The 23,614-nt window shown below is 40.2% G+C and overlaps 1 protein-coding gene across 1 annotated transcript in view; it reads right to left on the bottom strand.

Moving 5' to 3' along the window:
• Positions 1-271: 271 nt before the first annotated feature.
• Positions 272-23,614, bottom strand: part of GPR89A (G protein-coupled receptor 89A) — a 46,465-nt gene continuing 23,122 nt past the window's right edge. Inside the window, exons 8-14 of the mRNA XM_004581843.3 lie at positions 18,538-18,647; positions 16,312-16,400; positions 8,725-8,817; positions 5,678-5,773; positions 2,806-2,895; positions 957-1,022; positions 272-845 (exon numbers count right to left, since the gene is read on the bottom strand). Coding sequence (XP_004581900.1) covers positions 639-845; positions 957-1,022; positions 2,806-2,895; positions 5,678-5,773; positions 8,725-8,817; positions 16,312-16,400; positions 18,538-18,647 — 751 coding nt within the window. The 3' untranslated portion in view covers positions 272-638. The remainder of the gene's footprint in view (positions 846-956; positions 1,023-2,805; positions 2,896-5,677; positions 5,774-8,724; positions 8,818-16,311; positions 16,401-18,537; positions 18,648-23,614) is intronic.

Genomic DNA, 23,614 nt, shown 5'->3' with positions numbered 1-23,614 from the left:
CAGTTACTCATTGTTTCACAAGAGGGGCAAAGGGTAAGAAAAAAAAATCATTACTGAATTAAGCAATACTAAGTGAAAAAAAACTCAGGAAAAGTGATATAATTCTCTTTTGGTAGAATCTATTTCAGCTGTACTCCATCCCTCTCCCAGAAAATAACGGAAAAGTTCTTGGTTATTTTAACCGGGCAGGGGAGGGTGGTGGGAGAAGCTAACGCACATTAGATAACACAAAGATACCCATGCTCGAGGAAATGAATGTAGGACTAAAGTGTCACCACCTCTGGCTTTTAATGAGTCAATCCCAAGGGAAAGCCACAGTCTCCATGTGAACCCCAGCCCAGTTGCGTTCCAACGCCTTTTTCCCTCTAGTTTCTTGGCTCATTTCTCACAACCCTCACTCCCAACTGGCATGAGTTTCAAATCCACAGGAAATGTTTTCTGAGGACTGCTGCTTTGAATTGCTTCTGCTCAAGTCCTCGCTGATGCTGTGCGTGACCTGGGGTGGAAGGCCAATGTTGAAGGGACAATGTGCTGCTGCAGCATTTCATTTAGAAAACTTAGGCTGAGTCCTTTCCACTTTCCCTCTTACATCCAAATTGTGATACCACTGGTCACTGCCAGTCTGTGGCAGTATGAGTTCAAAATGTCATATGTTTCTCTGGTGCCTGTTTGTGAGCCAAATAGAGGAACAGTATGCTGGAAAGAGCGCTGACCAGGAAGATGACATCAAACCATCGATGGTAGAAGTTGAACTGCAGTTCTCCCAGGACTTCCGTGATTATAGTGCGGTACTCCAGAGGCATGCTCATCCGGATCAGCAGCACGGAAGAGACGAAGTACATGCCCTGTAAGTTCACACAGAAGTTAACTGTGAATGTACTGGGGGCTTGAATTATTTACAACACATCTGTGGCATTTTATAGTTATACACAAAAAAGCTAGTTCATCAAACTTACCATTATCTGCGCTAACAATAGGACAATGACATTGGATGATTTACTGCTGGAGATGGCATAAAAGAACTGTCAAGAAAGGGAAGACAGATGAATTCATGCAGTACTACTAGATTCCTGTATCATGAGAATAAGCAACATGGTTAACTTTTACCTAAGTGTCTCTTAGATGCCACATCCTGCACAGAATTCAGATGACTAAAGCTATAGAGATGTAAAAGATGTCTGTGAAAGTTAGTTTCCCCAAGAGGAAGTTGGTGGTTTTAACTATTGCACTGTAACACAGGACTCCTTTCACTATCAAATTTCATAAACTGCGATTATGACCTTAACTTCACTATAAAACATTAAAACATAGTTTGAAGCCACTCTAAACATCTAGGTGTTATTAGACTTCTGAGCTCTTTTTGAAATTATGTTGGGTGGCTGGAGAGCCCTTCTCATCCCAAACTCTGCTCTTTTAGTCACCTTGAAATTCTTACTCTTCTGTCAGAGGACTCATTTTCTGCCTCAATGAAGCCAGCCTACATTAATCAGAAAACACCTGAATATCCTTTCTACTTATCTTCTCTACAACTGGGCTCTCACAATCATATATTTATTTTTAAAGATGTATTTATTTTTACTGGGAAGGCTGATTTATAAAGAGAAGGAAAGATCTTCCATCTGCTGGTTCATTCTCAAAGTGGCCGCCAGGGCAACAGCTGAGCTGATCCAAAGCCAGGAGTAAGGATTTCTTCCAGGTCTCCCATGTGGGTGCAGGACCTCAATGCTTTGGGCCTTTCCTGCTTTCCCAGGCCATAAGCAGGAGCTGGATAGGAAGTGGAGCAGCCAGGACATGAACCTGCACCCATATCAGATGTTGGTGCTTGGAGGTGAATTAGCCAGTTGAGTCAATGCACTGGCCCCACAATTATTTTTCTAACCTTAAATATATTTCTCATTGATTTATTTCAATTATTTGCTGAGTACCTATCATGTACCAAGTTCTATTCTACGCTGGTGACATATCTAAACAAAACATATACTTATGCAATAACCTTTGGTAAGTGTATTTAACTATAATAAGCATGTATTCCATCACCATTTTATGCAGTAGTTTAATTTTTGAAAAATTTGAGGGTTGGTGTCATGGTGCAGAGATTGTTAACCACAATGCATGGAATCATAATCATTTAAGAGCACTGGTTCAAGTCTTGGCTGCTCTGATTCCAATCCAGCTCCTTGCTAATGTGTCTGAGAAGGCAGCAGAAGGTGGCCCAAGTGCTTAGGCCCATGCTACAAATGCTAGAGTTCCAGGCTCCTGATTTTAGCCTGGCCCAAACTCTATCACTGAAGCCATCTGTGGAATGTGTCAGTGGATAGAAAATTTCCTTCTCTCGCCTTCTTTCCTTCTGCCTTTCAGATAAATAAATATTTAAAAAAAATTCAGTATGTCTTTTAAATACTGTTGACTTAAAGATTTCATGAGGCAGAAATCTTCATTAGATACAATAACATCATAGTGCTACATACAACTAAGTAATTGAGAAGCCCTTTAAAAAGATTTATTTGTTTATTTGAAATGGAGAGAGAGATCAATCGATCTTCTATCTGCTGGTTCTCTCCCCAAATGGCTGGACCAAGCTGAAGTCAGGAGCCTGGAGCTTCTTCCAAATCTCCCATACAGGTTCAGGGAGCTTGGGCAATTCTTCCAGTGCTTTAGCAGGTGCATTAGCAGGGAACTGGGTTGGAAGCAGAGCAACCGGGACTTAAACTGGCACCCAAATGGAATGTTTGCATCACAAGGGGCAGCTTTACCTGCTACTAGGCTAGCCCACAGAAGTACATTTCAGCATTGTAATAAACATACCTTGGTAAGCGTGATCAGCAATCCTCTAATGGATGTGACAATGATTATTCCAACCAGAATGAAGGAAATGTGTTGGGACCAGAACTTCACCTGCCTCCATAACAGGAAAATAATCTGTTAAATCTCTGCTGAGTGACACATGAAAGCTAAGATGTATTCTGATCACATTTGCGAATGTGAAATGGAACTTCATGAAAAACTATGTTCCTATGTAGTTTTTATTTTTTAGAGAGGGAGTAAATAAATGGTAAATAAAACACCTATAGGAAGACCTGAATCTAATTAGCAGATTGAATTAGATTTTATGGGCAAAAGAAAGCAAGTATAGTGAAGTAATGAAAATAATACTAATTAATCGCTTGTTGGCCTTTTGGCTAAGATCAATTGGAAATAATACTAATTAATAAAAAACAACAGTGGGCTAATGAAATAGCTTTATTGTGATAAGTATAAAGAATCCAAAGGAAACTAGCTAAACCATACCTTTATTATTTTTAATTATCTATGAATGTTATTCATTGATCATTTAAAACTTCTTTTCACAACAGACAGATATTCCCAATTACGGTCTTGGAAATAGTTGAACGTCATGTAAAACACATGAGGACACCTTTTTCTCCTGCATTGTTGGGTGTGAGAAATAACTGTGGGGCCATGTGCTTGATTCACTTCTGAAAAGTGAGGGAGAGTTGATGCTACTAACATCTCAAAGTCTTGTTACTTAGAACGATGGAAACGGAAGAACATGTAGATGAATTACAAAATTATAGATGGGATACACACACCACCAGTGAGTAGCCTCAGGAAGTACTGACAAAGCAGAACATTTCTAAATATTCGGCCCAGTAAAAAATTTAAGGAAACCACAATACAACAAGAGCAAAGCATGGTTAACAATGTAATAATATGTTTATTAAAGAAAATATACCATGCTCCTTCCCATGCAAAAAAAGGAGACACTATTGATTATCATAAAAAAAGGGGGGGACATGGAACAGAGAATGGGAATCACTGGTCTGAACTACCAAAGTGCTAACCAGCTGAATCACTAATCAGGCACATGGCTGGAAAACAAACTCGTTTATAAATAAAAAAATAACTTACATTGGGACATAGGTGTGTTTATGACAGTGTATTATGAAACAGGCAGATTAAAAAACAAATCCAACTTGTACACAGGTGACAGTCACCATCTTTAGCCAGAAGTCCACATTAATGAATTGATAAAGAAATTTATTACACTAGAGATCATTTCGGGCCCAATATTTCAGGGCTAATAATTAGTGGTTACATTTCTACCAGGGGAAATCAAAGGTGAATTGTGTATTTGAAAAGATCACTAAATGTGACAGAGAGGTTATCTGAATACCTAATGGGAACAAACTGCTAAAGTGGTAACTGGCCACAGAGAAGCAGAGGAAAAACTGAAGAAATGACAAGTTACACTAATAATAAGTATCAGGTAAGTGCCAGTCTTTACATATGGTTTTATGTTAAAAGAGAAACTAGACTGACAAATTTGCCATGTGAATATGACTATATAGATGAAAGTAGACAGGACAAGAGCAGAAGGAAGTGCCTAAAGTATGAGAAGTCAAAGCTTCAACAATTAAGTTATCATGGAGTGCTCAGGTTTTTCCATGAATAATACCATATTATTTGTAAACATACATCTTTTGACTTTGTTTTTTTAAATTTTGATGTCCTTTATTTTTTCCTCCTCCCTAATTACTTTTGCTAAAACTTGCAGTACTATATAGATCAACAGTGGTTAAAGTGGACATCTTTGTCTTGTTTTGGATCTGAAGGGAAATACTTTCAGCTTTCCCCACTCAGTATGATACTGGCTGCTAGTCTGTCATGTACAGCCTCTGTAACTTTGAGGCAGGTTCCTTTGATATTTAACATGCAGGGTTCTTATCATGAATGGGTATTGAATCTTATCAAATGCTTTCTCTGCATCTATTGAGATGACCAAATGGTTTTTGTTCTTCATTCTGCTGATGTGATTTATGGTGATTAGTGACTTGCATATGTTGAACCACCCCTACCATCTCATTTCTGGGTATACACTCAAAAGACACGAACACATTATCAAAGAGATACCTGCATCATCATGTTTACTGCGGCACTGTTCACAGCAGCCAAAATATGGAACCAACCAAGGTGTCTGTCATCAAATGAGTAGATAAAGAAAATGTGGCATATATGCACTATGGAATATTATACAGCTATAAAAATGAAGTTCTATCATTTGTGGTAAAAATCCCAGTGGAAGACACCAAATTGAGTGAAACAGATGAATAGAAATATACATTCCCTCAAATGTGGGAGCTAAAATTAAAAATGGGAAAAAGAATCCAAAAACAAAGCCAAAAATGCCTGTGTGTAACAGTTTGCTGCAAACATTTTGTCAAACCAGTGGTTAGGGATGTCACATTACTATATTTCTGATGATTTACAATTATTTTGAAATTTGGTGTATGTGCATGAAATCATCATCTTTCTATATGATTTTTGCTTATAGTCCTTGCCTATGTTAATGCTAAACTAGGGTCTTTCGGCTTTTTACTTGTTCAACTCTTTGCTCAGTGGAGCACTAAGCATTAATGATGTAAACTATGTTAAAAATATGCTATCTCAAAAATTAAAGAAAGAAATGAAGGAGGGACAGTAGGAGGGAGAGACTGGGAGGAAAAAGAAGAAACTATTATACTCTTAGACTTACATTTATGAACTACACTAAATCTGTTAAAAGCTAAAAGTTAAAAACTAATTATATAATTAGAACTATATGTTATATGTGATTATGTAATTGTAAGCAGATAAAAATGAAAGAAATATAATAAAGCAGGACCTTGATATAACTTACATCAAACTGGATTCCCAAGTAATTCACAGTGATCTCAATGCCTCTTGTGACAGGATCAGTTTTTCCCACTCGATCAAAAACGATGTTGATGGTTGCCTACAAAGACAGAGACTTTACATTTGTGGATCAAAATAACTGCTACTTCAAAAAGTGGTTAAAAATAATGAATTAATTACAACACAGGTGAGAAAACAATGTTTCTAAAAATGCGGTGTAGTAGCATATTACGTAAAGCTGCCACCTTGCAATGCCAGAATCCCGTATGGGCTGCTCTGCTTCTGATACCCTGGCTAACAGCCTAGGAAAAGGGGTGGAGAATGGTTTCAGTGTTTGAGGTCCTGCTACCCACATGGGAAACCTACACGAAGCTCCTGGCTCCGGGCTCCTGGCTTTGGCCTGGCCTAAGGCTGTGGCTGTGGCCTTCTGGAGAGGGAACCAGTGGACAGAAGACTTCTCTGTCTCTCCTGTTCTCTTTGCAACTCTTTCAAACAAACAAACAAGTAAATCTTTACAAAAGAATAATAAAGTTTATTTCAGCTGATTATACATAAGCAAACAACAGAAGCCCACACTATCTTCATGCTCTATAAAGAGTAAGGGGAATAAAGCTATGGAATATACACTTTAAGTGCTCAGGAGCCAGGAAAATAACATTCTAGCAGGATGAAGTTAAGGAAGTCCAGGGTTGTTCCTTGTGAAAAGAAAAGAAAAGAAAAAAAAAAAAAGTTAAAGGCTAGGAAGCCAACAAAGCTCAAATGGAATCATAAAAACTACAACTAATTCTACAGGTGACAGTTTAAACAAAGAAAAAAGGACAGGACAAATAAAAACTACTTGACAGTTTTAAAGCTAACCATATTAAAAATCACATTAAATATAAATAGGATGAATCATGGATCAGTAAACTCTGCCAGTGTTGTGTGAAAGTAATCAAAGACAATGCATAAACAAATGGGCTTGGCTGTGTTTCAATATAACTATTTACAGGGCGGACACTGTGGTGCAGTGGACAAGTGTGGCACACTTAAGTCAGTGCCTGAAAAGCTGGCATCCATATCAGAGCACCAATTTAAGTTTCAGCTGGTGTGTCTGGGACAGCAGCATATGAGGGACACAGGTTGAGTTCCAGTTGTTTCACTTATGTTCCAGCTTCTGGCTAATGTACGTGGGAGGGCAGCAGTATGCTACCATGTGGGAGACTTGGCACAAGTTCCTGGTTCCTGGCTTCAGATCGGCCCAGGTTAAGCCACTGCTGTTGACATTTGGGGAGTGAACCAACAGATGGAAGATTGCTCTCTCTCTCTCTTTGTAAACTCTGCTTTCAAATAAATACATCTTTAAAAAAATTAATGAATGACAAAATCCAACATCCTTTCATGATTAACAAGACTCAACAAACTGTGCATAGAAGGAACTTCCTCAATCTGATAAAGAAAACTGAGAAAAAACAAAACAGTCAATATTACACTTAATAGTGAAAGACTTGGAGCTGGCACAGGGGCATTCAGGCTAATCCTCTGCCTGTAGCGCCAGTATCCCAGTACTGGGATTTAGATGCAGATTTGTATACAAACATTCACAGCAGATTTATTTATAACATCTTCAACCTGGAAACAACCAAACATCCACCAGCAGGTGAGTAAACATTGACATACATCCACATTACAGTATGTTACTCAGCAATAAAAAAAAGAATACATTAATGATATATACAATAAAAATTTTTAAAAATCATGCTGAGTAATATAAACCAGACAGAAAAAGAAGAGAGGCTGGCACGATGACTCCACACGTTAATCCTTCATCAGCAAGCACCAGCATCCCAAATGGGAGTTGTTTAGTGTCCTGGCTGTTCCACTTCCCATCCAGCTCTCTGCTTCTGGCCTGGGAAGGCAGTGGAGAATGGCTCAATTCCTTGTGCTCCCGCACCCACATGGTAGACCCAGAAGAAGCTCCTGGCTCTGGATCAGCTCAGCTCCAGACTTTGTGGCCATTTGGGGAGAGAAATAGTGTATGAAAGATCTTTTTCTGTCTCTCCTTTTCTCTATAAATCAGGCTTTTCAATAAAAATCAATCAATCTTAAAGATGGTAGCAATCAGTAGTAAGGGGTATGAGAAGAGTTTTGAGGTATTTTCTCTATCTTGATAAGGTGTTAGTTGCTGCAAAAGTATTTGTGATTTGTAAAAAACTTATTGAATTGTACACCTGACATGGCAAGTATATTTCCAATAATGTTATTAGTAAGTGGTATGTTCCCTTAAAGGTTGCATCTCTGGGAAAAAACTGAGTTAACATACTATTTTCATTCATTCTCTCCCACTGAGTGTATCAAGATTTAAAAATGTCATCTCAGTGGTACTCACATCAATTTATCATAACATTAGATCCATTAAAACCAAAATCTTCCAATCATCTACACTGGTCAATATAAACAAGCTGTCAGATCTCCTCTTTGTGTAAACATGACCCCAGTAGGAAAGTCATCAAGCCAGAAAATTAAATCAGCCTTTTCTACAATCACACTGAATCTATTCAGATGAGTCATAAGATCAGTGGGGTACATGAAATGCAGACACAGAACAGAACACTAAGGGTCAGCCAGACACAGCCCCCGCTGCACGGATGGAAGATGAATCTCCCTACAGAAACATGCCGTGGAATTTATTTTGCACTTAAGTTTTTAGGTATACCAGTTATTAAAAAGAACAAGTGATTTCTGTTCTGGCTGAAAGGAGTTGAATCAGGTACTCCTGGGTAACACGGAAAGAAGAATGAAATAAAAAGATTTCAGATTGAATTCTTACATTTCATAATCTAAAGATTTCTTAATGATTTTTGACAGAAGAAAAATGCAACCTCCTTTTTCTAGGTCATGTGAAAAGTAGAAGGGGAAAACAGTGAGGTTCTGAGACGGGAGACATCGTGTTCACTGCTGGCATGGCTGAATCTGGAATTTAGTCCAAGGCATCAATCAAATCCACTTTTAACTCTTTACCTGTTCCAGAAAAAACTGTCTGCACCCGAGAGTTCAAAATCATTTACCTACCATGAAGATTTTCCAAACGCAGTAAATGGAGAAAAAGTAACCCAGAAAATTAAAATATTTCCCTTTGAAGGTTTTGGAATACTCAATTCTCTCCTAGGGGGAAAACAAACACAAAACATGGTCAGTCAGTGTAAAGTATAAATTTATTTTCAGCAACAGCATTCCTCCCTGTATGCATCACTGGCTTGGGCTAAGTCAACAAAACTACCCATGGTAGGAATAATATGAAACTATCAGTACCAGTGGTGGCATTTACTGAAGGTTTACTTTGACAGAGACTGGGATAAGCATTTTATGTGCATGATCTACTTTAATCTTCATAACAAGCTCTCATATGTCCTATTATTTTCACATATGATAAACTGAGTTTTGGGCTAAATAACTTTTTTTTTTAAGATTTATTTATTTTTTATTACAAAGTCAGATATACAGAGAGGAGGAGAGACAGAGAGGAAGATCTTCCGTCCGATGATTCACTCCCCAAGTGAGCCACAATGGTTGGTGTGTGCCGATCCAAAGCTGGGAACCAGGAATTTTCTCCGGGTCTCCCACATGGGTGCAGGGTCCCAATGCATTGGGCCATCCTCGACTGCTTTCCCAGGCCACAAGCAGGGAACTGGATGGGAAGTGGAGCTGCCAGTATTAGAACCGGCGCCCATATGGGATCCCGGGGCGTTGAAGGCGAGGACTTCAGCCGCTAGGCCACACCGCCGGGCCCTTGGGCTAAATAACTTAAGGTCAAATACCATGGACCATTCAGGGTAGACATTAGCAGTTGGAGAAGGAGGTAGACAGTTCTGAACTGGGAAGTCTGGGAACAAACTGTGCTAGGGTGTTCTGCCTGCAAGGCAGCAGTCAAGGCCTGAGCTGCAGGTTGTGTTCTAAGACTCTGAGCTCAGGGAGCTTGTGTGCTCAATGGGGAATCCTGTTCTCCTCCTGGGCTCTCAGAGGCTCCCCAGCAGTGGGAGCAGGGATGTGACCTTAGACTATCGTGACATCCGTTAAGATGCCTTGACTAAGAAACACTGGTGGGAAGAGCTCAACAGGGAGGAGAGCTCTGGCCCCTTGTTCTTATAAATCTGTACTTTGCGTCTGTGTCTGTTTCTTGTATTTAGCTGCACATTATCTCCCCCTTCACCCTAGCTCCTGTGCTGGGTTGGTGGTAAGTGTACCTGAAAAGGGACCAGAAATGGAAGATTCACTTTGAGTGGGATAAATTAACAAAAAGGGAAAATAAAAGACTACTGTTCAAGCATCAAATATTCTTGCAGTAGCGAGTGAGTTCCATGGATGATTGTTAGCCAGAGCAAGGGGGCAGAGTTATAGTACAGAAAGTAGACAATATTGGAGAATACTTAAACGGTTACTTCAAGAAGAGCTAATATCTCAGAAGTTGGTTTCTCCAGCATGAGACCTGAGATTTAGCTGAGGGAAAAAGTAGGTTCATCAACAGGGAGAGAAATTGCTCTAAGTACATTTTCTCTGTGGGTTCATATCAAGCAGGTCCTGGAGCGTTTGCATTTAGAGGGAGAGACTTTCCAGTGTGAGGAACAACAGCTGTTTCTCTCCCAACACTGGTTCCTAATGCATTTATTTTCCTTCAGTTCCTGTTGTGCAGTTTAAGTTTTTATGTTATTTTTAAAATATATATATTTTTCATTAGTTATATTGCATTATATGACACAGTTTCATAGGCTCTGGGAATCCCCCAACCCCTCCCCGTACCCTCTCCCCATGGTGGATTCCTCCACCTTGTTGCTGTATTACATTTCAAATTCAGTCAATATTCTTTCATTGCAAGAGTATACCAAGCATAGAGTCCAGCATCTTCTTGTCCAGATAAATTCAACAGTTTCTTGGGGAGACCACCTCTGGTCTGAAAGCAGAGCTGGCAGAATATCATCCCGATCAATTTAAAGCCACAACATAACATCAATGACATTTTACAACATTATGGAATTAATTGACATGGTATTGAGTAACCAATATGTAAAAAAAAAAAAAAAAAGCAAGTTCTTAACCACATCCTGTGACTGCTTCATTGACACTTCAATTTTAGTTTATACACAGAACTGGCTGCTATACACCTTAAAATGGCTATAGGGTACTATTCAGCTGTCTCATGTCTATTTTCATTTTAGTATTTAGCAGTTTATAGTGTTGAAGCATAATTTTGTTGAACTTGGCAGATTTTAGGATAGTCTAAACTGGGTTATAATTCTAACAAGGCATCTGTCAACTATTGAGGTGCAGAACAGTTTTAGGAGGGGTGTGCAGAGACATCTTCAATACCTTAGTGAGGAGTAATTAATCTTTGTGTCCTACCTAATAAGGTATGTGTGAGTCCATGCTGACCATTTCCTGTCTGGTTCTAAGCTTTCCTTGTTGTTCTCTGCCTATCTATTCTAGTGTGTGTGTGTGTTTGGGGGGGATGCTCTGGAACGACCCTGATGGTCACTGTGAGAGAGGGTGGGGATCCAAAGTTGGAACTAAGTAAGGACCAGAAAAGCTCCTCTCCCTAGTGCCGAAGGAAGTTTACTGTTCTGTTTCTGCAGATCACTCAGGGTTCCTGGCTGTTGTGCAGTTTAAACCCACTGCATTGAGTCCTGCAGTGACAGGCAGTGGGAGACCTGGATCTGGCATTTCCTGTAATCCAGAGACTAGATCCTAATAATTCCAATCAGTCATTAGAGACTAGGCTGGATTTGACTGCAAGATTTTAAAATCTCTTCAATATTGGCTCATGATTTGTCTCCTATGCCCTTTATAATTTTGAAGTACATTTCTTCAATGCCTGATTTATGGAGGGTTTTTTTTTTATCATGAAAGGGTGTTGAGTCTTGTCAAGTGCTTTCTCTGCAACTATGAGATGACTTGATTTTTCTTTTCTACTGTATTTATGTAAGTTGTGGTGTTTATCAGTCTGTGAATGCTGAACCACCCTCGGATTTCTGGGATATGTTCTACTTACTCAAAATGAATGATCTTTTTGATGTGTTTTGGTTTCGGTTTGCTGGCATTGTGTTGAGAATCTTTGCATCTATGTTCAATAATAATATAGATAATACAATCTCTTTAAATTTTGAAAAAAAAATATCTCTTAGAGAAAGTAGCTCAAAACGGGGCTAATGCTCCTTTTACTGTGTCTTTAATTGGAGGCACTTTCTCGGGCTTGGCTTAGCTCCAGCTGATTGGATGTGGCTTGCTTGTGCTTGTTTAGATGGAGGAAGACTACCTACTGTAGAAAAGTGAATACTATGAGCAAGCTCAGAAGCAGGACAGGACAAAGTGGAATAATCAGATTAACATGATGTATGACATGCTTATAGACCAGGACAATATACTACTATTGACTGGCAAAGCATTTATCCTGCCAATGCTTACGATCAGATGAGAGTGTACTCATGGCACATGGATGCCCCTGCTTGGCAAAGGAGAGTAACCAGGAAATTTTGCTAAATGTTTTCAAGGACCTAATGAACATTCTGTAGATTGCATGAACAGGTTGATGAGACAAATTCACTGCCAAGTAAACAGCTCTCCAGCTGGGGAGATACTATTGAGACAGCTTGCACATGAAAATGCTAAAGCAGACTGCAAAATGGTTATGTGTCCATTCAAGACAGGGAGGCACATCTGAAGGATCAGAGCTTACCAAGATGTTGGGAGCAGTCCACATCAGGCTTAAGCCTTAGCTGCAGCCATGCAGAAGGCCCAGTAAATTGGTATTAATTGTGGTAGTTAGCCATATTCAGGCAGAGCGCAGAGTATTAGTAAAAATATTCGTGGCTTTCAGAGACCTACTTTTACAGTTGTTAATGCTTTCATACAAGGTTCCAATGCTTCTGGCCTCTATCTGTGTTGTAACACAGGTAATCACTGTGCTAGTCAGTGCAGGTCAAAGTTTCACAAAATGGTCAGCCTTCACAAGGTGTTCAGGTACAGGGAAACAGGGGGAAGGCTTCTCCTAGCCCAATCAACTGCGGGCTCAGATACCTCCTCCAGTGAGAGGTCCCAGGCTGATTCTGTCAACATCCAAGCCATTGCAGGAAGTGCCAACCTTGATTTAAGCAATGTGGTCAATGTGATTTTGACTACAGGAATGAAAGGCAGGCAACTCCTATTGGAGTTTATAGTCCATTGCTCCCAGGCACTGTAGGGCTTCCTGCAGGGCACAGTCATTGGCACTTGATGAGGACTCTCACTTTTAACAGGATATAGATGCAGAATATACAGGAGAAATAAAATCTTGTCTGAAGCATATCATATAAATCTTATTTTTCCAGGACACAGAATAACACAATTATTATTTGTTCAATATGACTATTGGGAAAAACAAAAAGAAAACATCAGGGTGATAATGGTTTTGGTAGCTCCGATGTCTATTAAACACAACAAATAACTATGAAAGATCTATTATGTGCTTTTTAAAACTCAGGAACAAAATTTTGAAGGTCTCCTTAACACAGGAACAGACATCAGAATGATTGCATGACATAACTACCCTTGCCTGTCAGAGGTCAATTATTAAGGCAAATGAAAGATTAAGTGGGATAGGGATTCCAAGAAATACTTACAAGAGTGCCACTGTCTTCAAATGGCAGGACCTTTACAGAGTAATAGGATATCTTAAGTCTTATGTAGTTCCAGGCATAACATTAAATTTATGGGACAGAGACATTTTATCTGTTTTATTCAACTTACAAATTCAAATAGCAAGTGGAAAGGTATAGAAATGTTGCACAAAATGGGATATTAAAAAAAAACAGTGGTTATGAAAATGTAATCAAGGTAAAAAACAACTTATTCAGTCAGAGACCAATGTGGAAGGAAAAGGTTTGGGACATCAGCCTTTTTAGGAGTGGCCAGTGATCAATCTCCTCACTCATTCATAGGTCCTATCATGCGGAAATCTGATGATCCCGTTTGGCTGGATCAATGGTCTCTTTCCAAAAACATTTTCTATACTGAACAATTAATAAAATAACAGCTTGATGCAGAACACATAAAGCCATCTAATAGTCTTCGCAATATTCCCATATTTCCTGTTCCAAACAAGACCACTAGAAAATGGCATCTCCTGTATGATTTCTAGGCAGTAATCGCAACCATGCTACCCATAGGCGCTTTTCTCATCAAATTCCTTTAGTTTGGTCTTCAATGGTGACTGATCTTAAAGATTGTTCTTATCTATTCCTTCAGCTATCCCTTTAGCTTCTCAGGATAAACAGTGCTTTACATTTTCTGTCCCTTCTATTAACAACATTGCACTTACGCAAGGCTATCAATGGAAAAGTGTTACCACAGCTTGCTCCTGTGAGACATCATTTTCCTATGGCTTATCTTATCCATTATACGAATGACATTTTAATAATGTGTCCTTCAGTGGGGGAGAGGTTACAACAGGTTTATAATTCCTCCTTAGCTCATTTGAACTATGAGGGTTAAAAACTGCCATGAAAAAAATTCAACACTGCCCATCTTTCCAATATTTATGAACATCAATAGATGAGTATATAATTAGGTCACAAACAATCTAAATTAGGTAAGACAGTTTAAAAACCTTAAATGACTGGCAAAAAGCCTTAGGTGATATTAGTTGGTTTGGCCATTCTTAAAGTTAGAAGATTTATCACACCTGACTGAGATACTGAGGAATGACTAACTTAACCTCCTTTCCACAACGCACTCCTCAGGCGCTTGCATATTTACAACAGGTAGAAAGAACAGTGATTGGCCCAAGTCTTCCAAGTTGATGAATATTTGTTATTTCTTGTACAAATTAATACTACACAATGGACTGCTACCAGGCTAATATGTCAGGACCCAAATCAAGTAAAAATTATTGAGTGGATTTCATACGCAAAAGTCCTACTACTTACACAGAACAAATAGATTGTCTCATTTATCATTACCCTTACAAGGAAGAGATGTTTGCAATTATGTAGAATTGAGCCAGAAATTACCTACGTTTTTCTCACACAGAAACAGATTTACATGCTTTACGTCTCTGATCTTTTGTGACAGATTGTTTGTGCAGGTTTTTCAAGCCCATTCTCTTTAGCACGAACATCTAATAAACTTCTCCAATTTGCCAAAGTAGTTCCAACTATTCTTGATGAGGTTATTAAACATCAGTCTACAAAGCAAGCTCTCACAGTTTTTACAGATGCTTCCAAGTCTGGTTTGGCAGGATTATGTCCAAGACCACATGTCACCAAAATCCAAACCTTATTCCTCTCAAGGGCTGAACTGTTTATTATTGTAAAAGTGCTCAGTTTCTTTTTTCCTGCTAATCTTGGGATTGCTTGGCTGACGTTTTTCTAGCCACTTCAAATAAATGTATGGTTAGCATGGTTAATTCATTTACTTGGCTTTTTTTCTTTTTCTTTTTTGGTGCTTTCCGTGTTATGGCGCATGTGTATTAAAGCACATCACACACAGTTGTGAAGATACAATGCAGTATGCATCTCTAATTCCAGATCAAAGATGGACTCCCAGTGAACCTGTTCACTATATCTTGACAACAGGATGCTGGACTTTCTGCCACTGTCCATGCCTAAAATGTTAGGATACACTTAAATAGCAGAATGATGGACTTATGATGATACTATTGTAATGACATGGGGGAAACTAGTGGCGGGATGGGAGTTGGGGAAGGAAATCCCAGAGCCTATGAAACTGTATCACAAAATAATAAAATAAATTGAAAAAAGGGTGCTAGGTTTCCTGGTTTCCCCTGATAAAATCACAGAAACCCAATACTCTGTTGTATGCTGGTTAGAAACCGCTAAAATATTTTGTTGATGAAGAATTGTTTATTGCTTTAGACGTTGTAAACAGTTATCTGGGAGCATGTCTGTCCTTTGTCTATTACCCACACTGGGGTACACCCTGATCTTCCTGGTCCACTTAGTCCTGGTGAAGCCATTGCTGATGGTCCAACTGCATCTGTATTGCAAGAACCTTTGGCAGTCTTAGCAATGGGAATGGGATGTGACCTTAGATTACTGCTGTGTCAGTATAGAAATTTGATACCCTAAGAAAATAAAAGCCTAGGAATAGCTTCACATGTTTCCGGTCCCTGTTGTATAGGTGAAACCTCTGACCTCCCACCTTTATAAATCTCTACCTTGTGTCTGTCTTGTAACTACTTGGCACCATTTCCCTTTCTCTGGGATGGGTCGGGGGTCATGGTAGTCACACAGCTGGTAAGCAGTCTCAGAGCTGTGTCCAGAGCCTGTGTTAATCTCTATCTTACATGGCTGTCCCTATGAAGTTCCCTCAGAAACTATTAAAAGCTTGTAAATGTCAGTAAAAGATATTCGCATTTTTCAAGTTTACCGTATTCTGGGCAAGCACAGGACAGTTACCTCTTGAAGTTAGGATACTTGGGAGTACTCTGTGAGTGTTCTGCTGGTGACAAAGGCACTTGGTGAAGATGCAGACCCCTCATGGCCCAGGCTTCAGGGCTGACACTGAACCTGTACTGAATGGCCACTGTGGCCACTAAGGAGACATTTAATTTTGTTCTCCCTCCAACTATATTGACAAAAATCATATTTAGTTCAGTTTCTTGCTTTGTACCTTGGTAGCATAGAGATCAGCTGTTTCCAGAAAAAGTTGCCTGCTTAATTCTTCCAAAGCATCCACTTCCTGTTGAATAAGAGTAAGATCTGGTACAAAATGGGCATTAAGGTTTAAACCACATAGAAATTAAAACAAACAAACAAAGAATAGCAGTGAAGAAAGCATTTGCTGTTGGTTTCTCTTAGTGCACCCTGGGAACGGCCTGTATCTTCAGTTTCTTGTTTCACAAACAGCTATGTTACGCACAGCAATTTTCACAATCCAACACAGGTGTGAACAGCTGTGCTGCAAAGAGAATCACTGCCGATCTACCACCCAGTTTCTCCAGGTTTGTGTTTTCGATACTTTCTAGGCATCTGATTAAATTAAGTCTAACATGATTTTCAGGATCTCAAGTGATTTCATAATAACCCTAACACCTAAAACACAGCATAGTTTTCATACATTATCTGAGTAAGGACAATGTTTGGAAAGGGAACTGACATTTACTGAGCTATGGACATCTTTCATTTCATGGGACGTAACAGTCCCATGGAGCAGATATTTTCCATTTTGCAGATGAGGAAAGCAAAGCTCAGAGAGCTAAATAACTTGCTTAAAGTCACATATCTAATACGTGTAGATGGAACGTTACATCTGCCAACCCTTGCTCTTTCCACTAAGCTGTGCTACTTTCCAAGACCCAGCGGGTAGTGTTACTATTCTCTTCACTTTGGAAACATAGGCTCAGAGGTTAGATACTCCCAATACGTTCACTAATTTACTATCACTAAAATAGCTTATACTTGCACTTTTGGACCTCACGAATTTTTAAGCAATAAAAAAGATGGAGCCAAGCCAGCACTGTGGTTTAATGGATAAAGCTGCTGCCTGGTGTGCCAGGATTCCATAAGGGTGCTGGTTTGTGTCCTAGGTGTTCCATTTCATATCTAGCTCCCTTCTAATGTTCCTGGGAAAGCAGTAGAGGATGACACAAGTCTTTGGGCCTCTGCACCTATGATGGGAGACCTGGAAGAAGCTCCTGGCTTTGGATCAGCACAACTCTGGTCATGGTGGCCATTTGGAGAGTTATGGAAGATCTTTCTCTATCACTCAGCCTTAAAAAAAAAAAAAGCAACACCAAACCAAACCAAAAAACCCACCCCTATTTCTAAAACAATACACTGACTTTAATCCAAATCCTCCCTTTCTTCTGTGACTTTTCTATTATCTAAAATCAACAAATGTCATTCAGTTCCTTCCTCAGCACGGCTGCTGCTGGCATGGTGTAGGCAAACAAACAATACAACCTAACTGAAGTCTGTGTCTCACATGATTAGGTGTTAGGCTCCCTAAAGAGAAATGCTATACTCAGTTCATCATTTTGTCCTTTAGTACTTTGCTTGGAAATAGAAGATATGAAATAAATACTTCTTTTTGAAAAGAATCTAAACTAATCACTTTCCTTTCTGTCATAAACATCTTGCTTTCCTTTGATCTTACATTTATCTGTATTTGACAGCTGAAGGATCTAAGTCATAATTTATAATAACAGACTACATCCTTCTCCAACTGAAACCAAAAAGCAAAATGCTACAGCAGGACACAGCAATATGTTATCTGAAGCCTAGTTCTCTGTATTTCCAACCTAAAAGCCTAAGAGTCACAGGGATGTAGTTACTCAGTCTGGGAGAAGTTCTACATCATATTCAGTTGGACCAGGAATAATCTATCACTCCTGAGTATCTTGATTTTTTTTTTTTTAAACCATAAAGTTACTAGCCAAGCACAGCTACTTAAAACTTGCTTAGGAATGCTAATCATTTTAGAAATGGGACTTTACCACCTCTTATACAAGCCACCCATTAAGGAAGCCATCATTTTCGTGGTGGTTTCTCGAGAGTCGGGAGACTTAATAGTGAACTATGAAGAGGAGACCACAATTCTGTTCCTAGCTTTGCCACAAACCCACTGTGTGACTTAAGCTCTCTGGGACCTATTTTTCCCCTGTAAAATGGAAAGACTGAATTTTTAGAAGTCCTTTAACTCTAAGAAAATGATTTTACGATCTTAAATGGATGCTAGAAACATGCCTCTACACACCCTGTATTTCCTAAGTCTTGTATGGGTCAGGTTGGACTACGATGCAGTCAGGGACCTTTGAAATGCTATCCCAACATGACTTTTTTCTTCTGCCATTGGACCAGAGCTGAGAAAAGGAATCAACAGTGATTTAAAGGATACTTTCACTTCCAGGTGCTGAAGTAGTGACACTCTTTATCATTCCCCAGAATCCTGAAGGTTTGTTATGCACCTCCCCCTTTTGGAACATAGTTCTCCGTGCCATTGCCATCCTGAAATGAAAGCAAATATAACATCTCAGCAAGGAAGCATGGATTCTCACAGTCCAGTCCCATCCACTTTCCAGCCTCACAAGTGCTTCTCCCACTTGCCAAGTTCTTCAGGAAAGGATGCTGGAATCCCACTTCCTGCTATCTATGGCTGAGGGGGACCTGCACACTCTCAGGAGCAACGTGGACTCAGGGAAGGAGCACAGAAGCTGGAGTCAGACAATAAACTTGGGGACTGGCTCTGCCACATAGAAGCTGAGGCCTCGAGTTTCCATTTCCTCATCTCTGGAGGGTTGTGAAGATCACTGAAATAATTTGTAAACACTAATACAGTTAATTACAAAGTGCAATGGCCTTATTAATAATGACTACAGTCATCATTTAAGGTCAAAATAAATTGGACCCGATACATGGTAGGAATGCAATAAAACAAACAAAAGACAAAGTAAAATCACACTACCCTGCTCTGTTCTGAAACATTTGTCTCCCTCCACTTCAAGTGCTTCACTTCACTATAATCTATCCCATGTTGAATAAATCAACAGGAAATCTACCATTTCTTTCTGCTGTCTTCTCCATGTATAGAAGACCCATTAGCCTGTGGTAGCTCCTGGCATGTTCTAATCCACAATAAAGATCTTAAGGACAGGTTTCTTAAGAAGTTAAGAAAATAAGATTGAGGTGGGTGTTTGGCTTAGTGATTAAGGTTCTGCTTGGGATAGCTTCATCCCACATCAGAATGCCTGGACTAATTCAGCGTCCTGCTAATGTGCATCCTGGGCAGCAGTAGGGGGGGCAGCAGATCATGGCTCAAGTATTTGGGTCCCTGACACCCCTGTCAGAGAGCTAGACTGAGTTCCAGGCTCCTGGTTTCACTGACTCCAGTCTGGCTCCAGGAGTGGGCATTTGTCGGATGAACTAGCAGATGAAAGAATGATCTGTTTACGTCTGTCTCTGACACTTTCAAATAAAATAAACACAGGTGCCGGCATAGTGCCATAGTAGGCCAATTCTCCACCTCTAGCACTAGCACCCCCTATGGGTGCTGGCTCATGTTGCGGCCGCTCCACTTCCCATCCAGCTCTCTGCCTATGACCTTGAAAAGCAGCGGAGGATGACCTAAGTCCTTGGGCCCCTACACCCATGTGGGAGACCTGGAAAGAAGCTCTTGACTACTGGCTTCGAATTGGCTCAGCGATGGCTTTTGCATTCTCTGTTTATAGCTTCAAATAAGGTACAAGTTTATCAGCTTTGCTTAACATTTGAAGAGTGTTTCTATTTTCTTTTATTACCTGTACTGACTGGATACACCTTTGGTAAATATCTCTTTCTTTACTGGATTCTATTGCTCCTTTCAATTGTCTCTCACAGTGCAAACTATCAACTTGTTGATTCAGTTCTTGGCTGCAGCACTGCAGGGCCTGGAGACAGTCACTGGCAGCCTTGCTAGCATCCTGCTGCTGTGCCAGTTGTCAGGGACATCCCAGGCAGTATCTAAATGCTGCAGTGTCTGGCCCTTTTCTTCATTTCTCTGAATGTATTTGCAAAAGCTATTTTCAAGTCTTTGCTAAGTCTTCCCATGTGGAGCCATTCGGAGTTAGTTCCTAATGATGACTTTTTATCTTGCAATATGAATCATATAGTTCTAGTAGTAAAATCTGGTGGAAGGCTTGATATTGTGGATAACATGACTATCAAGTTTTTTGTAGTAGTAGGCAGCTAAATTAACCTGGACTCAAACTGTGAAATCTGTCCCAGCTTCAGCAACTAACGTTTCCTTCCAATTGTTCGGCTGCCGGCTGGCCCTTTTAGCCTCCCTGATGCGCTTCTCAGTCTGAGCTTGGTAAGCCAGGAGTTAACAAGGAATTTGGATAGTTCACACTCATTATAGGATTTTGTGTTTCCTTTGCTTCTGGGGATATTCTAAACTTCAAACAGTGTTGCTAGGCCTGAGTTCTAACTTCTGATACATCCAGCCAAGTGAGGCTTTAACTATCTCATCCAAGCTGTATGTACAGTCTGCAGTTCAGGCAACACACGCAATCAAAGGCGCAGCACGTTTGTGGTTCACTCCAGAAAGCAATTCTGTCTTTGAAGGGCAAATTCCCTTTCAGTCCCTGCCAACTTCTTCCTCGGGTTCTCTGGTATTCCTTGTGTTCATGGTGTGTATAGCAATGAGGAAGCAATTTGGGTAGAGTTTAGATTTAGATTCTGAATCTCAGCTCTGTGGTATTTCTCGTATTTTTGAAACTTCTTTTTAAAATTTCCAGTTACTCTACAGAGAGTAGAGTGGGTGGGTGGTAATTGAGGAGCAACAGGGAAAGCTTAAACATCTAACAACTGAAGATCCTTTCAAGCTGCTACTTGACTCTCTTCATTTTCCAGTGATTTCAATTAAAAAAAAAAAAGTTTCCCCAAGGCCTGGCGTGGTAGCCAAGTGCCTAATGTCCTCGCCTTGCACGCGCCAGGATCCCATATGGGTGCTGATTCTAATCCCAGCAGCACTGCTTCCCATCCAGCTCCCTGCCTGTGGCCTGGGAAAGCAGTCGAGGATGGCTCAATGCCTTTGGGATCCTGCACCCACGTGGGAGATCCAAAAGAAGCTCTGGGCTCCTGGCTTCAGATCGGCATGGCTCTGGCTGTTGCAGTCACTTGGGGGGAGTGAATCAGCAGATGGAAGATCTTCCTCTTTGTCTCTCCTCCTCTCTGTATATCTGACTTTCCAATAAAAATAAATTTTTAAAAAACGTTTCCCTCGTTTTTATGATATTCAGTATTAGAAATTGCTTCAATATTTGACACTGCTTTTTCCCTACTTTGAAATCAGCTGTGGCCAGTGCTAACAATTCATCACTGGATGTACTATTTTCCTTATCCCTTCACAATTTCAAAAAGAGAGCTAACATAAAGTTAACATAAAGTTAAGATTTTTCCTCTAGTCTTCCCAACGACAAGATGTGTTCTTTCATCCTTTCCCCATTTACATTTTGTTAAAGAATGGATGCTATTTTTTTTCACGATGGCCCTCTACTGCTAAACCAAAAGATGGGTTTCTGGTCACTACTCCCCAGCTGTAAGTGCTGACAAAACTAGCTATTCTAAGTTCTGGTAAGTAGCAAGGGCACAGCAAAAATTCCAAAGGCCCCAGTGTTACAACGTTGGCTGTCGATCTGTTCTGTTAGTTCCACTGGGTAAAGGACTGTGCTAATGGCATTAGTTTGGGGGGCATCTACTTCTGAGGGCTACTCAAATAAGTAAGACCTATCACAGAACCACAAACCATCTCTGACCTGCCTAAGCAGGGTCTTATAGAGGAACTAGGCTACAGTCTTCATACGTCAGAGCTAACTCCTGATCACAACTAGTGTGAAGTAGCTTAAAAGCGTTTACCCATATTTAATGTGGGCCATGACTGCAATTTTATGCATTCATTTTTTGAAGAAATAGAGCAAGGGCCCGGCGCAGTAGCTTAGCAGCTAGTCTTCGCCTTGCATGCCCAGGATCTCATGTGGGTGCCGGTACTGATCTCGGCGGCCCCGTTTCCCATCCAGCTCTCTGCTTGTGTCCTGGGAGGGCACTTTGGGACAGCCCAGGGCCTTGGGACTCTGCAACTGCATGTAAGACCCGAAGGAGGCTCTGGGATCCTGTGTTTGGATAGGCACAGCTCAGGCTGTGGCAGCCTCTTGGAGAGTGGGTCAGCAGATGGAGGAGCGGCCTCTCTGTCTCTCCTCCTCTCTGTATATCTGACTTTCCAATAAAAACAAAGAAATAAAGTAAAAGGGAGAATAATTTCAGGAATCAAAATGCCATTGTTCCCAAATAACTATCTCAATGTGACTTTATCAAGCAGTTCAGCATACTTGGAGTCCTAGAAAAGAGTTGAGAAACTATTTGAAGAAATGATTAAAAACTTCCCATAGTAGATGGAAAACACTAAAGTATAGATCCAGGAAGCTAAAATAACTCCAAGTAGCATAAACAACAAAAAAAACTACTGCTAAGTTCATGTAATGAATGCAAAGATAAAGAGAAAATCTTGAAAAGAACAAGAGAAAAATGATATATACTGAAGACCAACTAAAAAAAACCCAAAAAACGGTTATTCACCAATATTTCAAAATATGAAATAAACATGTGAAAATCAAAAGTTTTCCTATTTCTTAGCTATGAAAACGCAGCTATTAAAATGAAAAACTATAATCATTCAAAAAGCGAAACACTTAGGGATAAGCTTAACAAAATATATAGGACTCATATGCTGAAAATTACAAAACTACATGGAAAGAAACCAAAGATCCAAGTGGGAAGATACATCATGCTTATGGCTTGGAAAACAACATAGCAATGATGCTAATTCTCCTCAAGCTGATATTCAAGTTTGATTAATTTCAAAATCTAAATAAAGCTTTCTGTACATGGTCCTATACATATTTAATAGCTATTTATCTGACTCTCAAATAAAAATAATTTTTAAGGGCCCGGTGGCATGGCCTAGCGGCTAAAGTCCTCGCCTTGAACGCCAGGATCCCATATGGGCGCCGGTTCTAATCCCGGCACCTCCACTTCCCATCCAGCTCCCTGCTTGTGGCCTGGGAAAGCAGTCGAGGACGGCCCAATGCTTTGGGACCCTGCACCCGCGTGGGAGACCTGGAGGAGGTTCCTGGTTCCCAGCTTCGGGCGGCGCGCACCGGCCGTTGCGGCTCACTTGGGGAGTGAATCATCGGACGGAGGATCTTCCTCTCTGTCTCTCCTCCTCTCTGTATATCTGACTTTGTAATAAAATAAATAAAATCTTAAAAAAAAATAATTTTTAAAAGGCAATGGGTGTTCAGCTTCAGTGCTCACATCCCACAGCAGAGCTCCTGCCTTCACCTCCCTGCTCTGGCTCCTGATTCCAGCTTTCCACCCATGCAGACCATGGGAGGCAGTAATGACGGCAGCTACCGATGCTGGAAACCTGAACTGAGTTC

This window comes from Ochotona princeps, chromosome 2 (assembly GCF_030435755.1).
Source record: "Ochotona princeps isolate mOchPri1 chromosome 2, mOchPri1.hap1, whole genome shotgun sequence".
Lineage (NCBI taxonomy): Eukaryota > Metazoa > Chordata > Mammalia > Lagomorpha > Ochotonidae > Ochotona > Ochotona princeps.
This window is presented reverse-complemented; position numbering and strand designations above follow the sequence as displayed.